Below are 16,907 nucleotides of genomic sequence, written 5' to 3'. Positions count from 1 at the left end.
AGGCAGAGAATTGGGAGATGATGGTCCACAGCATCCACAAATCACTGTTGCTAGGATGGTGGTGTTGACAATGGGGAGATGTGACTGGCATATAGAAAGTGGAAAGAAATCTGGTACTTGGCTTTTCTGCCACTGAGACTCTAACCTTCATCATGAAGGGACTGCCAGAGGGCTTGAGTAACTTAATGGGCAGAAGGCTGCTCTGTTTAGAGCAATCTGCCATCAAAGTACGGCAAAGTGCACTCTTCACAGTACTGAATTGGCCAACAGCAAGCAACTGTCAGCTCCACTGCTTTTCAATTACATCTCCTGGGAGGGCAGTGTTTGCTCTGGATCCCACAGTCACCATTTGCCACCATCTGCTTCTCACCCATATCTGGATCAGCATTAGTGGCATTAAAACCATTAAGGGTTGGCATTTTGAATCAATCCAAGTAAGTGCCCAATGCTCAAAGTACAAGGCCTGTAAGACAGCCCAAAATGTAATGAGAACACTTCATTATGAGATTTCATTTATAACTTGCTTCTCCCCACGGCCAAGTGCATGATGAGGAGTATTCCTTTTTGATATTACCTCAGAAATACTGGCTTCAGAAGAAGAAAGATATGGGATAATGAGGCAACTGACTATGCCATGAGTTGGCTCCTGCCAAAAAATGAAAGCAGGGTTAAGTAAGCTGACACAATGCATCCAGCATAAGTGAACCCTTGACAGCATCCTGTTTCAATCCAACTGAAGACTCACTTGCCCATTCTTTCATCAAGCATTTGCTGTGTGCTATGTGCCAGGTTTTGTTGGAGGTACTGGGGTAGGGTGGATAAATGCCATGGTCTCTCCAGAAACTTTAGGTGGTGGCACATATCTCCTTTGAGGATCCACTTTCTAAATATTCCTTACCCAAATAAAAGCTGGGAAATGGTACCAAATACCATACTACTACAAATAGCCCATTCCCCAGAAAGGCTTATAACCTTGCCTATTAATGAATCACAGAGAATTCTCCAGAATAAGACATTTCTGTGTGGGGCCTGAGGGTGAGATAAAAAAAACTCAGGTAACTGTAGCCCTGCCTTGACTCAGTCAGAACTGAGGAAATAAGATGGAGAAGAAAATGCAAGGTGTGTTTCCCCTAGAGAAATGATTCCTAACTTTTCTGCCTTCACAGTTTTACTATGCAGCACAAAACTAACCCAACCTGAAATTGCCGAATAAAGGTAGTGCAAAGCCATCTGAGAAGAGAGAACTGGCAGCACAGTATATTTGACCTGGGCTTTATTAATACACAGAGCTGCTCCTTACCAGGAGTGAAATTACACTGTGATTTTGAGCTCAAGTATTTGAGCATCTTCTATGTGTCAGGCACCATACTAGTGCTGGAATGAGACACTGAGTCTTTGCCTTCTCAGAATGTATAGTCCAGCAGTGACAATAGATGTTAAACAGGTGTGAGAACTAAGAGAATAAGATAAGTCCCTGAGAAAGTGGCAGTTGAGTTGGTAGGTGAAGGACGCGTAAATGCTGACCAGGGAGAGATGGCATAGAAAACACTGCAGTCAGGAGGTGATATATGATCATAGGAGATGCTGCACTGTCAGTCATGTCTCTTCTCTTCTCTTCTCATCTTCAACTTCTTGCTCTCCACCGGGTCTTTCCCCTCTAGAATGTAAACGTGCTCAAGTCCCTACCATCCTCAAAGCAAAAGAGAACAAAGCAAAACTTCACTGACACCTCTTGCCATTCGTATCAGTCTTCTCTCTCCCTTTATACGGACGCTCTTGAAAGTGTCATCTGCATTTGGTATGTCCACTTTCTCACTTCAGTCAGGCTCACAATTGACTTTTCTCATTACTCTTCTGTAACTGCCCTAAATTGTTAAATCCAATGGAAACTTTCCCATTCTTATCTTACTTGACCTCTTCAGCTCTCACTTCTCTCTTGATTCCCTCTCTGCCTTTGGTTTCTATGATGCCACCAAACCCTGGTTCTCCTACCTCTCAGCGACTACTTTCATTCACCTTCACAGGCTACTCTTCCACACTCCCCGAAAAGTAGTGGTGCATCTCAGGGGCCCATCCTTAGGTACTGTTATTAGCTATAAACTGATGATTTCTATCTACAGTTCTGGCAAAGGTCTCATTTGGAAGTCCTGATGTCTGCTGGATAATCCACAGGCACTCCTTATTCAATTCCAGCCCAGCTTATTCAAAATTAAACCAATTTCCCCTTTGAGACCTTTCTCCTCTCTGACCTCATTCAGTGAATATCTGCACTATTCACCTATGCCAGAAACCTGATATTCATCCTTGATTCTCCCCTTCTGCTTATTCACTCTCCACATACAGCTAATCAGTCTCTAAATCCTGAAGATCGCACCTCCTAATAATGGGAGCCTGCCCTTCTCTCAGCCCTCACGGGCACTGCTTTAATTCAGTCTTCATCTTGTCTCACCTGGGTTCCTACAATCAATTTCAAATAGTTCTCCCTGCTCTGTGCCCGCTGCTCTTCCAATTCATCTTTAATATTGCTCCCAGTGGGAGCTTTCTAAAATGCTAAACTGGTGATATCACTCTTGCTTGAACTTGTTCAATGACACTCCACAACTTTCATGATAAAGTTCACCTTTTTTAGCTTTGTACACAAGACACAGTTGAGACCCATACTCTCCCTATCTTACAAGTCTTATGTCTTGCCATTGCGCCAGTTTCTATGGTCTTGTTTCCATTTTCCTAAAATATGTTTCCTCCTTTTTATAGAGGCCATACTCTGGGAAACTTCCAAAATCACTTCCTCACCCAGCCCTTCGCCCCAGCCCTGTGGCTCCCCCTCCTGCAGTAACCTGAGACTGCTTCTTTGATGACCCCCATCATGTTGGACTTCGCTTCCCCCAAAGGACTCTGAGCTCCATGGGAACAGACTCTGCATACATGTATTTGTGTCCTCAGAACCTCTAACGTCATTTACTGAACAAATTACAGTATTTTATCATATAAATGGATATATGCATAGGTATGTGTGCCGTGTTTGAAGGCAGAGGGGAAAGGAGTTTACAGTTGTCTAGCACTTACAATATGCCATAGACTGTGCTAGATACTTTATATGCACTTGTATTACGATCCTTACTTTATGAGAAAGCTGAGGCTCACAGAGGTTCAGTAATTAGGGTCTGATTTCCTAGCCAGTAAATAGGTGGTAGAGCTGCTATTTAAGCCCAGGCTTGTCTGACTGCAAACCCTGGTTTTCTCATCATCCCACACTGCCTCCTCAACTGCCAGGAAGGAGCAGCCAGGTAGAGGAAGAGAGGTGTTGTATCTCTTACCTGTACTTCTAATGAAAACCCTCAGTGGGTCATGGCACAGGCTTGCAAGCTTCTTCAATTGTGAAATATACCTAGACCATTCAACTTTTAATGTTTTCTTTCCAAAGGTCATCTTTTTAAAACCTGACACCAGTTTTGTAAAGATTCCACCAAGCTTAACAGTAGAGGTATGATGTGAAGGATCCTATTTGTCTCAGAGGAGGTATCCTTTCTGGTCACACAGTATATACTTTTTACAGCTATTATCTATTTATTCTATTGCAAAAACTGCTGACTCTATAGAGCGCTGGGTTTCCAGTAGGAAAAGGTGTATGGAATGTGTCAGGGGTGTGGGACTTCCTATAATTGTTGGAATGGAAGAAAAGCAGATAGGAAGAAAGATACAGCCTAGACACTTGGGAGAAAAATTCTGCTGAAGAGTGCACAGGGAACAAAGACAGTGGAGCCCCAGGGAAAAAAATCAGATAACGCTGACTTCCACCCTAGAAGCCTGGCTGGGCTGGGAGGGGACTATGCCTGACCTTGGAGAGGTTGCCATCCATTCTCAGCAGCTCAGCAGTGCTCTTTCCCTCCTCAGGAGCATCACCAAAGCTTGCCTGTGGTTTAGGAATGTTATCTTTATGGATCCTTTTACCCTTCTGGTGTGGGCACCAAGCCACACCTCTGGCTCTCCACTGCACCTTTCCCACCATCAGTTTAGCTTATAGCTCACCTATCACCTTCTCTTTAAACCCCACCAGAGAGAAGAGGCTCAGAGAATGAGCTGGCTACAGCATCTGCCAGCTCACTGATCACCAGGGAAGATTTACGGGTCTGGCTGGAGAAATTTCTGCTTTCGTGAACAAAAGCTTAATGAATCCCTATCATATGCTTGGCACTGTACCGGCTGGAAGGATGCCCTCTTCGTTGTCATAACCTGTGGTTCCACAGCCTCCTGAAGATGTGCACTCAGCTGAATAGGACAACCTGGCACAGAGAGAAGGGTCACCCTTTGGCCAAGCTCTTCAGGTAGCTGTTTGCTGGAGCCTGTAAACAAGTTCCATAAGGCACATGTCCTCCTTTGACACCGCTGAAGGTGCAATCAGGAGAGGCACACCAAATAGCTCTTATTATCACAGTTCTGATAGTGTGTTGAGCACACAGAGAGATAAAAAGTTTGGCCCTTGATCACCGAGAAAGGTTTTTTGTTTATTTGCTTAGTTTCATTTTGTTTTGGACTCAGGGAACATTCAGAGGTTATTGAGTTTGGTTCAACCAAATCAAATGCAAAGCCACCATGTCCTGATCCCTCCTCCCTACCCCCACTGCACGTCAGCATTCTGACGTTGGAGAATTAGGCAAGTGGTAAAGGTGTCTGCTTCAGATATTATTTGGTTATTTAAAGGGACATGATGTTGATGGCTTTTTTTGTTTGGGAGGGAAAAAGAGGGAGCAGGTCATAGGCCCCCAACATTTAAATGTCTATCCTAAAACCTCATGCAAACCCTTTTTTGTCCAAATGATTTACTATTGAGAGAAATGCAAAGTCATCATCTTCAGGGCATCTGCAAATTGTTTTCAGCCTGAAGAAGGAACAAAACATAGCTGGGAGGGAAAGCAGAAGAGGGAACACAAAGATTCTCCTGACCCTGCGTCACGGCAGATTGACCCTTTACTTACCTGAAGGCAGCACTGTGAGCACCATAGGCTGGGACTCATCGGATGCTTGGTTGACCCACTTGCTTGGGTTGCCATGCAGCTGCCACTCTGTCACCCTGCACCAGTACATGCCAGCATCCTCCATCTCCACCTGACGAAGCTTCAGAACAAAGTCTGTAGGGGATGAATGGTAACAGTGCAGGCGCCTGCTGAGCCCCTCTTCACCGTACTCCAGCAAGCCATCATGTTGTAGGTGCACCAACATTTTGCTTCCAGAATTTTCTCTGTTCCAGTACCATATCACAGAGAAAAGGGAGGCTGATCTGCCAGAACTCTCCAGCCTGCAGCAGAAGTCCACCTCTCTGTGCTCAGTAGCATTTTCTGTCCAGTACACTTTGGAGACATGTACCTTACTTCCTAGGAAGTAAAATGGCAGTAAGTTAGAGAAGAACCCAGGCTTTTCACCTGGACATCTCCTCTGAAAAATCTAATTCTCGTTGAGAAGATGCTATGTGATAATCTTTAGACAACAGATCTTTCATACATCCCTTCCTTAACCCTATCTTGCCTGGTAGACCTGCCACTGAGAACCAGCCAGCTTCAATGGGTGCTGTGCCCTGCTGCTTTTACTACTCCCTGGCCAACCTTCTCTTCTACTTTTCAGTAGACCATTCAAAACTTCCAGCCCTCCTCTCAAATCGTGTGTTTCACTACTACCCCTCATTCTTAGGAAAGTACCCTCCTCCCACACAGCCAGATATGATCTCAGCTATAAATGCAGGAAAAGAGGAGGCTGTTTGAGAGACTGAATATTTTTATACACTCAATGAGATATTAAAATTATTGGGTTAGACTAAGTTTTAAACAGCTTTTGACATGTACTTATAAATTTTTTTCTCTGGTAACCAGCAGGTAAGGACTTGAAACATAGGCCAGGTAGTTACAAAATAAAGAAATTAGAGTGTGCACTAAAATTTCAGCTCTATGACAAATACATTTACTAATCTATCTTTAAAAGAAGAGCTTCATCTGATCCTGGATTCTTTTGTTGTAGCTGTTACCATCTTTACTCTCTTCTTCCCTTCATGGAAAAGTATGTGAAATATTAGTTGATATATACTGTCTCTGCTTCCTCACCTAAATGACTCCCAACCTTATTGCAATTAGCCTTCCAATCCCATCACTATACCCCGGCCAAGGTCCCAGTAAGGATCTGATTTCCCAGGCTCAAGAGAACCTCTAGTCTTCTTTGTCTTCTCTGTGATTTTTGCCACTGAAGTCCATTCTTCTTCTTGAAATCCTCTCCTCTTTTGATTTCAGAGAATGTCCCTCCTACAATTTTGACCAGTTCTCAATAGCTTTCCCTGAAGCCTCCTCCTTAACTCACTACCTTCACCAGGGTGCCCAGTTGGCTGCCCCCAAGGCTGGCCAAACCCGGCCCATGGATATATTCTCTTGACACCCTTGGTATTTTTAAAGAATTTGAATTGTGAATGTTCTCAAATTGAGCAGTATCACCAAAAAAGAGTTTAGGCATTTCTGGATATACTAAAAGATCAGACAACATTTAGCCCCCAGTTCTGAATGAGAAGGGCTGGCTTGAGCTAGGAAGTGGCTGCCTCCTTACAGGGGTGTGCACACACTGTCAAGATTTGGCTTGGACAACCAGGAGAAAGGGATGCCAGCCACCCAGATGGAGAACACAGTACTCATAAGGCTCACAGGATGGCAGAGATGATAAATGCAATGTGGGACATGCTAAGTGTAGGATTTCTGGGGCATCCAAGTAGAAATGTACAACAGGCCATTGGGTAGAATGTCCTAGAGCTCAGGAGATCAGGGCTAAGCATAAATACTTAGAACTATTTCATTGAAGGTGGTTAGTTGAAATCAAGTCAGTGTTTAAGAAGTTCGGAAGAGACCAGAGAAGAAAAGGAAAATGGGTCCCAGGATCTAGCCCTGAGGAACAGTCACGTTTAGCAGGGAGAGGATGAAGGGCCAGAAGAGAAAGCTAGAGCGGCAGGAAGAGGTCTCTGCATCAGGCCACTGTTTGGCCCCTGTTGTCCCCAACAGACTGAGCTCCTTAAGGCAAGAGCTGTGCTTTATTTATCTTAGTATTCCTAATTGTCTAATACATAGTAATGCTGATTATAAGCTTACTTTTTGTGTTACAATGAAAATAGAATTTTGAGCACCAAGCTAGATTAACTTATTTGCATCATGCTGTTGGATATTGGCCAGTCCCCTAACCTTAGCTGTGACATTCATTTAATTTTAATCAACAGTAGAGGTGATCTAACTAATGCTGAGAGATCTAATCGCCCTGCCCACATTTAGACCGCAGCACTCTTAGGCCAGTGCAAATGGATGGAACCTCTATTACATTTTTAAAGATCTCTTGAGGAAGAGGAGATTCCCTTAGTAAGCCATTCTGACAGTTAACTACTCTTATTTGCCTTATGTTTAGGCAGCCAAATGTTGAAAAGCAATTTCTCCACACATCCCTATAGAGTTGCACAGTTTCTGTTCACAGTGGGAGAAATATGCTTCGTATTACTCTTTCTCTGCCAAATTACAGTAGAGCCCCACTGGAGTGACACAGCTTGTTATTATAGAGATCTAGAGATATAGTACCCTGGATAGCTGCACAGACCAAGCGCCAGGCTGATAAGAAAACCAATCAAAGGGATCTTGTTCTCATCCTAGCTCTTCAAAATCTCAGATTGATCCACCTTATGTGAACCGCACCTCCTCTGGTGGGCTACCAGGCCCTGTAGCCACTGTATAGGTGGACACTGTTCCTATGACTCTAGTCTTATTTTTACTTTCACATAATCATTCCATGGAACCACCACCCAAGAGAAGATGACAATCCTACAGGAAGATGTGTGAGAATACACTCCAAAGGTTTACCTGTCGGCCTGAGTTTCAATTCTGTGACGCCTGACATCTTTTCTCCAAGCTTGTGCCAAGTGCCATTGGTAGATGAGAGCCATTCCTCTACGGCGCAGCAATATTTGCCCTGATCGCTGTCTTCCATATTCAGAATGTGTAGCTGAAACAAGTCTTGGGAAACTTTCTCGGTGTGGAATTTTTGTTTTCTTTGTGGAGTGTGAAATTCATCCCCATATTTTACAACATTGGTTTGGTCTATTTCCAGGATCCTCAGCCAGGATGCATTAGTGGAAATAGGAGAGAAGTACCAAATAATGGATAACTGAAGGTTTCCAGTGGACTGGCACAAGATACTACATTCTATGTCAGTGTTGGAGTTGATGGAGAGTTCTTGGACTTGACGGCTTGAATTCACTTTTAGCTTGCTCTCTAAATTAAAAGAATGGTAACATTTACTTTTGTTACTTTGCTAGAACCTGGAATTTTAAGGTAGAAGGGACATTGGCAGTCAATGAGGGCAAGGCCTCCTACAGCCATCAAATGTGTGACTCTACCTTTGGCGGCCCCACTACCTGCCCATTCACCCTCTGAACATCTCTCTACCTAACAAAGTAGCTCATTCCATATTTGGACAGCTCTGCCACCACAGAATTCTTTCCGACATCAAGTTGAATTTTACCTCTCCCTACTGCCATCCACTGGTTCTGATTCTACCCTTGCCAGAGGAGTTGAATCTCTTTCACATGATAATGCTTCAGTATTTTAGCATAGACATTGTCTCTTCTATAGCATTTCATAAATCCAACTGTGAGAAAGTGGCCCTGTTAATGCTTTGTCTATGTGTTTCACTGTCTGGGGTACACTTGGATTCACAATTTGCCAAAGTCTAGTTGATCTGCCTTCAAACATGGGTAAACAAAAGGAAGTTGTATGTGGGCTATTAAAATTGTACATCTCTTTGTGAGAGTATCATAGAGATATGGAGTCGACTACCCTTTAACCCCAGCAGCTGTCTACTTTGCCAGTTCCTAATCTTATTCTAACTTCTTGCTGATATCACCAATTCTACTTTTGTGACTGCATACTGATGTTGCCAGTAGGTTCCCTTACTCTTCCTTCAACAAACATTTATTAAGTACATACTATGCTATGTACTGGACCAGTCTACACTCTGTGGATACCTGCCCTCAGTGGTTTAACAGTCTGGAGGGAGAAACTAGTATAGGGACAGGCATAGAGATTATAGGATTGTGCCACCCAAGCAGGGCAGAGATATGCAGAAGTGGCTATCAGAATACAAAGCAGGGCCATCTACCCAAACATGGGAGTGAGGGAGGCTTATTGGAGGAGATTTCACTAAGTCTTCAGGATTAACAAGAATTAGTCTGATGAACAAGAGGCTAAAGAATTCCACACAAAAGAAGCAACTTGAACAAAGAGTTTAAAAGTGAGAAAGGGGGATTAAACAAGATGGCGGTGTGAGAAGTAAGGCAGAAACCTCCTCCCAAAACCATCTATAACACAAAAATACAGCAAATACAACTAATCTTGAAAGAGCAACCAGAAAGAAGACTGCAAAAGATGGCCTGCATCTGGAGAAAAAAAGACCTTACAGAAAAGGGTAAAGTAGCAAAGCCTCACTATGGCAGGAACTAAGCCCTCCCCCAACCCCAGCTCACTGGTGGAAGAGAAATGGAGAGGAGAAGCCTAGGACTGCTAAATACCCACTGCTGGAGATCTGCTCCAGGAACACAGACCCACATTACATGGTGCTCTGGAGATTAGAGGGGTTGGAAAGCAAACACAGGTGGAACACTCGAGAGACTTAGATTCCAGCCACTTGTGGAGAACAGGTATCCACAACCAACCACTCTGGGACAAAAGAAAGGTGGGCACTTTAAAAGACACCCCAACAGTGAGAGGGCTGCTAAAGGGCAAGGATAACACAGAGCTTGCTGCTCAGGAGGACAGGTGGATGAAATCATCCTGGCACACTCAGCCCAGCAGGTTGGGAAGTTTCAGAAGCTTCATGCACTCCATCCCCCTGGCTGGCAACACAGTGCCAAGGCCACCCACTGTGATACACAACCTGCCACTCCTTCCTCTGGGCCAGCACAGGTTCACAAAGCTGCTGCCCCTGCCATCATGCCCGGCCAGAGGACAGACCTACCTACAGCAGGTACAGGGGCAGAGCAGAGATGTTCCTCCTTGCATGCCTGGACTTCTCGCCCTGGCAGTGGAGGCAGGCATTGCAACTGGGAAGCAGGAAAGTGCTCTTTTCTCCCAGCAGGCACTGGGGCCATGCACCTGCAACCCCTGCCATCGTTCCAGGGGCTGGGCAGCTCCACAGAGTAGAGCTTCTGGGCACTAGAGGATGCCACCAGCACAAAGTTATTATTCCACAGTAATCATTAGTAATATGAAATGGCAAAAGAAACTGGTAGAAACCAAAATCCCTCAAAGAACAGAAAGAGGGCTAAGTGAAACTAAAAAACCAATCTTCCTGATAAATATTTTAAAATAAAAATCATAAACATGCTGGCAGAGCTACAGAAAAATATTCAAGACTTCAGGGAGGACTTCAAGAAAGAGACATAAATTTTGAAAAATACAGTATCTGAAATGAAACCTAAAATGGATGGAGTTAAAAGCAGATTAGATGTAGTAGAAGAGATAGAAAGTGGAATATATATTAGAGAAGAGGAATACAAAGAAGCTGAGGTACACAGAGAAAAAAGGATCTCTAGGAATGAAAGAATATTGAGAGAACTGTGTGACCAATCCAAATGGAACAATATTCACATTATAGGCATACCAGAGGAAGAAGAGAGAGAAAAAGGGATAGAAAGTATGCTTGAGGAGGTAATTGGGGAAGGAGATAGTCTCTCAGGCCATGGAGATGCACAGATCTCCCAACACAAGGGACCCAAGGAAGACAACACCAAGACATATAGTAATTAAAATGGCAAAGGTCAAGGACAAGGACAGAGTATTAAAAGCAGCCAGAGAGAGAAATAAGATCACATACAAAGGAAAACCCATCAGGCTATCATCAGACTTCTCAGCAGAAACCTTACAGGCCAGGAGGGAGTGGCATGATATATTTAATGCAATGAAACAAAAGGGCCTTGAACCAAGAATACTCTACCCAGCATGATTATCATTTAAATTTGGAGGAGGGATTAAACAATTTCCAGATAAGCAAAAGCTGAGATAATTTACCTCCCACAAACCATCTCTGTAGTGCATTTTGGAAGGACTGCTATAGATGGAAGTGCTAAGGCTAAATATTTGTCACCAGAGAAATAAAACCAAAGTAAATGAAGTAGATCAATTAATTATTAACCAAATGCAAAATTAAATCAACTACACACAAAGTCAGTCAAGGGATACACAAAGAGTACAGAATATGATACCTAATATATAAAGTGTGGAGGAGAATGAAAAAGGTTGTGTTTGAAATAGCATAACAAGTGAGTTAAGTTAGACTGATAGTAAAGAAGCTGCCCTTGAACCTAGTAACCATGAATCTAAAGTTTACAATGGCAATAAGTACATTACCTATCAATAATCACCCTAAATGTAAATGGTCTGAATGCACTAATCCAAAGACACAGTTACAGAATGGATAAAAAAGCAAGACCCATCTATATGCTGCCTACAAGAGACTCACTTCAAACCCAAACACATACACAGACTCAAAGTGAAGGGATAGAAAAAGATATTTCATGCAAACAATAGGGAAAGAAAAAGCAGGTGTTGCAGTACTTATATCAGACAAAATAGACTTCAGAACAAAGAAAGTAACAAGAGACGAAGAAGAACACTACAAAATGATAAGGGAGTCAATCCAACAAGAGGATATAACCATTATAAGAATCTATGCACCCATCATAGGAGTACCTAAATATGTGCAATACTAAAAGAATTAATGGGGGAAGTAGAGTGCAATGCATTTATTTTAAGAGACTTCAACACACCACTCACTCCAAGGGACAGATTAACCAGACAGAAAATAAGTAAGGAGACAGAGGCATTGAACAACACATTAGTACAGATGGACCTGACATCTACAGAACTCTCCACCCAAAAGCAGCAGGATACACATTCTTCTCAAGTGCACATGGAACATTTTCAAGAATAGATTACATACTAGGCCACAAAAAGAGCCTCAGTAAATTCAGAAGGATTGAAATTGTACCAAGGAGCTTCTCAGATCACAAAGGTATGAAACTAGAAATAAATTATGCAAAGAAAACAAAAAAGCCCACAAACACATGGAGGCTTAACAACATGCTCCTAAATAACCAATGGATCAATGACCAAATTAAAACAGAGATCAAGCAATATATGGACACAAATGAAAACAATTAAACACCCCAAAATCTGTGAGATGCAGCGAAGGCAGTTCTAAGAGAAAAATATATAGCAATACGGCTTACCTCAAGAAAGAAGAACAATCCCAAATGAACAGTCTAAACTCACAATTAATGAAACTAGGAAAAGAAGAACAAATGAGGCCCAAAGTTAGTAGATGGAGGGGAATAATAAAGATAAGAGCAAAAATAAATAAAATTGAGAAGCATAAAACAATAGAAAGAATCAATGAAACCAGGAGCTGGTTCTTCAAGAAAATAAACAAAATAGATAAACCCCTAGCCAGACTTATCAAGAAAAAAAGAAAGTCTACACATATAAAGAAAATCAGAAATGAGACAGGAAAAATCACTACAGACACCACAGAAATACAAAGAATTATTAGAGAATACTATGAAAAATTACATGCCAACAAACTGGATAACCTAGAATAAATGGATAACTTTCTGGAAAAATACAACCTTCCAAGACTGGCTCAGGAATAAACAGAAAATCTGAACAGACAATCACCAGCAATGAAATTGAATTGGTAATCAAAAAACTACTTAAGAACAAAATCCCTGGACCAGATGGCTTCACCATTGAATTTTATCAAACATTTAAGGAAGACCTAATACCCATCCTCCTTAAAGTTTTCCAAAGAGCAGAAGAAGAGACAATACTTCCAAACTCAACCTATGAGACCAGCATCACTCTAATATGCAAACCAGGCAAAGACACCACAAAAAAAGAAAATTACAGATCAATATCCCTGATGAACACTGATGTAAAAATACTCAACAAAATATTAGCAAACCAAATTTTAAAAATACATCAAAAAGATCATTCATCATGACCAAGTGAGATTTATTCCAGAGAAGGAAGGATGGTACAATATTTGAAAATCCATCAACATTATACATATCATCAAAAAGGACAAAAATCACTTTATCATCTCAGCAGATGCTGAAAAAGCATTAGACAAAATTCAACATCCATTCATGATAAAAACTCTCAACAAAATGGGTACAGAGGACAAGTACCTCAACATAATAAAAGCCATATATGACAAACCCACAGCAAACATCATACTTAAGAATGAAAAGTTTAAAGCTTTTCCTCAAAGACTGGGAATAAGACAAGGATGCCCACTCTCCCCACTTTTATTCAACATAGTATTGGAGATCCTAGCCACAGTAATCAGACAACACAAATAAATAAAAGGTATCCAGATTGGTAAAGAAGAAGTTAAATTGTCACTGTTTGCAGCTGACATGATGTTGTACATAAAAACACCTAAAGAATCCATTCCAAAACTACTAGAACTAATAACTGAATTCAGTAGAGTTGCAGGATACAAAATTAATATACAGAAATCTGTTGCATTCCTATATACTAACAATGAACTAACAAAAAGAGAAATTGGGAAAACAATTCCATTTACAATTGCATCAGAAAAAGTAAAATACCTGGGAATAAACCTAACCAAGGAAGTGATTGACCTTATACCCTGAAAATCACAAGATGCTCATGAGAGAAATTAAAAAGATAGCAATAAATGGAAATACATACTGTGCTAATGGATAGGAATAAATATTGTCAAAAAGGCCATCCTGCCTAAAGAAATCTAAAGATTCAATGCAATCCCTATCAAAATACCAACAGCATTCTTCAACAAACTAGAACAAATAGTTCTAAAATTCATATGGAAGCACAAAAGACCCCAAATAGTCAAAGCAATCCCGAGAAGGATAAATAAAGCTGGGGGATTCGGATCCCCAACTTCAAGCTACGAAGCCACAGCAATCAAGACAATTTGGTACTGGCATAAGAGCAGACCCATAGACCAATGCAACAGAATAGAGAGCCCTGATATATACCCAAACATATATGGCCAATTAATATGTGATAAAAGAGCCATGGACATACAATGGGGAAATGACAGCCTCTTCAACAACAGATGTTGGCAAAATTGGACAGCTATATGTAAAAGAATGAAACTGGAGTACTGTCTAACTCCATACAAAAAAGTAAACTTAAAATGGATTAAAGACCTGAATGTAAGTCATTAAACCATAAAACTCTTAGAAGACAACATAGGTAAAAATCTTTTGAATATAAACATGAGCAACTTTTTCCTGAACACATCTCCTCAGACAAGGGAAACAAAAGCAAAAATGAATAAATGGGACCACATCAAGCAAAAAAGCTTCTGTACAGCAAAGGACACCATCAGCAGAACAAAAAGGCATCCTACAGTATGGGAGGATATATTTGTAAATGACATATCTGACAAGGGGTTAACATCCAAAATATATTAAGAACTCACATTCCTCAACACCAAAAAAGCAAATAACCCTATTAAAAATGGGTAGAGGATATGAACAGATAATTCTCCAAAGAAGAAATTCAGATGGCCAACAGAGAACACATGAAAAGATGTTCCACATTGCTAATCATCAGGGAAATGCAAATTAAAACCACAATGAGATATCACCTCACACTGGTTAGGATGGCCAACATAGAAAAGACTAAGAACAACAAATGCTTGTGAGGATGCAGAGAAAGCGGAACCCTCCTACACTGCTGGTGGGAATGTAAGCTAGTCCAACCATTGTGGAAAGCAATATGGAGTTTCCTCAGAAAACTAAAAATAGAAATACCATTTATCCCAGGAATTCTACTCCTAGGAATTTACCCAAAGAAAACAAGATCCCAGATTCAAAAAGACATATGCACCCCTATGTTTATTACAGAACTATTTACAATAGCCAAGATTTGGAAGCAACCTAAGTATCCACCAGTAGCTGAATGGATAAAGAATATGTGGTACATATATGTAATGGAATATTATTCAGCCATAAGAAGAAAACAAATCCTACCATTTGCAACAACATGGACAGAGCTACAGGTTATTATGCTCAGTGAAATAAGCCAGGTGGAGAAAGACAAGTATCAAATGATGTCCCTTATTTGTGGAGGATAACAACGAAGCACAATTGAAGGAACAAAACAGCAGCAGACCAAGAAAGGACTAGTGGCTACCAAAGGGATGGGGGTAGGAGGGCTGGTGGGGAGGGTGGGAAAAGGGGATTAAAGGGCATTATGATTATAACACATAATGTAGGGGGGTCATGGGATAGGCAGTATAGCACAGAGAAGACAAGTAGTGACTCTACAGCATCCTACTATACTGATGGACAGTGACTGCAAGGGAGTGTGGAGGGGCAACTTGATAATGTTGCTCATGTGAAATCTTTATAAAATTATATATCAATGATACCTTAATACAAATAAATAAATAAATAAACCAACAAACAAATTAATAAATAAAAAAGAGTCAAGTTAAATTTTACAACCAAAAAAAAAAGTGAGAGAGAATATTGAATATTGAGGAACTGCAAGGAGTTCAGTGTGGCTGGAGCTCAAATTCAAGATATAAATTAGGAGGAGATGATGCTGGAAAGACATAAAGGTACTGAATCATAAAGGACCTTGTACACTGTGCTATGGGAGGATAGACATATGGTGGACATGGAGGAGATATGGATGATACAGCTTCCTCACTTGGGTCCCTGGTGGATGATGGGGACATAGAGGACAATGTAGGACATAGAGGACATAGGGACAATAATGGTGCACTGATGTTTTGACATTATGAGTGTAGACATGTCTTGTGGGCAGTTGAATAGATGATCCTGGAGATCAGAAGAGAAGTCTTTCAGGATAATGGATTTGGGAGTTGTCAGTATATAGGTTGAACCCATGGGTAGGATTAAGCTCACTTTCAGAGACTATATAAATGAGAAGGCAGGAAGGTAAGAATGAAACCTAAAGGAATGCATGGGTGGAGGAGGATTCTGCAAAGGAGAGTGAGATGGAACAGTCAGAGTGTTAGGAAGGAAACCAAGAAAATCTTGTGTCATGAAGCCAAGAAAAAAAGGAGTTTCAAGAAGAAAAGATTAGGCCAATAATTTCAAATACCACAGAAAAGATAAGTAAATTAAGGTATGAGTTAATGAACAAGGAGATCATTACTATTACCAAAACTGTTGCTCAGCACCTGAGCTAGTAATGAGAGCTGCCATGTTTGGGCATCTGCACTGTTCTAGACACATCATCTATGTCACCACCCTTAAACTGCATCAGCAGTTTGCAGAAGGGGCCTGGACAGACTGTCTTGTCCAAGGCTGTGCTGCTCTCCAGGGTTCATCAGACCTAAATGACTCCAAAGGCTCTTGAAGATCCATGACACGGCAGAACTTTGTCCAGGTTGTGTGGCACTCCTCACCTCTACGCTCTATTACCAATTGGCAAAATAAATTATATTTGACTATAATCACAAATTCCCTTATACAATAACACATTAAAATATGATGATAAATGTAATCTAATGGAATTCACATTTTCCATACCACTATTCATATTCCAAACATTCAATGACTGGTAAGGCGCAGGCAGTGATCGATCTGAAAGAATGCCTCATCACTGCAGTTGGTCCCAGAGACCCCGTTGTGCCATGTGGTGCCCTTTGGTTGCTAGGTGGTGGGGACTTATGGGAAGATGGGGACAGGGTATAGAGTAAGGGTTGTTATTAGTCAGTGTGGAAGTATTTCAATATTTTAACAACCAGTATGGCCATCCTGTGCATAGTAACTTATATTAATAACTTAAGCCTGGATATCACTTGTATATATGCTT

At 41.3% G+C, this 16,907-nt stretch overlaps 1 protein-coding gene across 2 annotated transcripts in view; it reads right to left on the bottom strand.

Annotated features, from left to right (window-relative positions):
• CD101 (CD101 molecule) overlaps positions 1 to 16,907 on the bottom strand; it is a 55,091-nt gene that overhangs the window by 11,930 nt on the left and 26,254 nt on the right. Inside the window, exons 7-8 of one of the 2 annotated variants that reach the window (XM_073234464.1) lie at positions 7,869 to 8,279; positions 4,977 to 5,372 (exon numbers count right to left, since the gene is read on the bottom strand). In XM_073234464.1, the coding sequence (XP_073090565.1) occupies positions 4,977 to 5,372; positions 7,869 to 8,279 (807 nt within the window). The remainder of the gene's footprint in view (positions 1 to 4,976; positions 5,373 to 7,868; positions 8,280 to 16,907) is intronic. The other variant, XM_073234465.1, reaches the window with a different exon arrangement.

Source organism: Manis javanica, chromosome 4, assembly GCF_040802235.1.
Source record: "Manis javanica isolate MJ-LG chromosome 4, MJ_LKY, whole genome shotgun sequence".
Taxonomy (NCBI): Eukaryota; Metazoa; Chordata; class Mammalia; order Pholidota; family Manidae; genus Manis; species Manis javanica.
The sequence above is the reverse complement of the archived record's forward strand: the minus strand, read 5'-3'. Positions and strand labels throughout refer to the sequence as shown.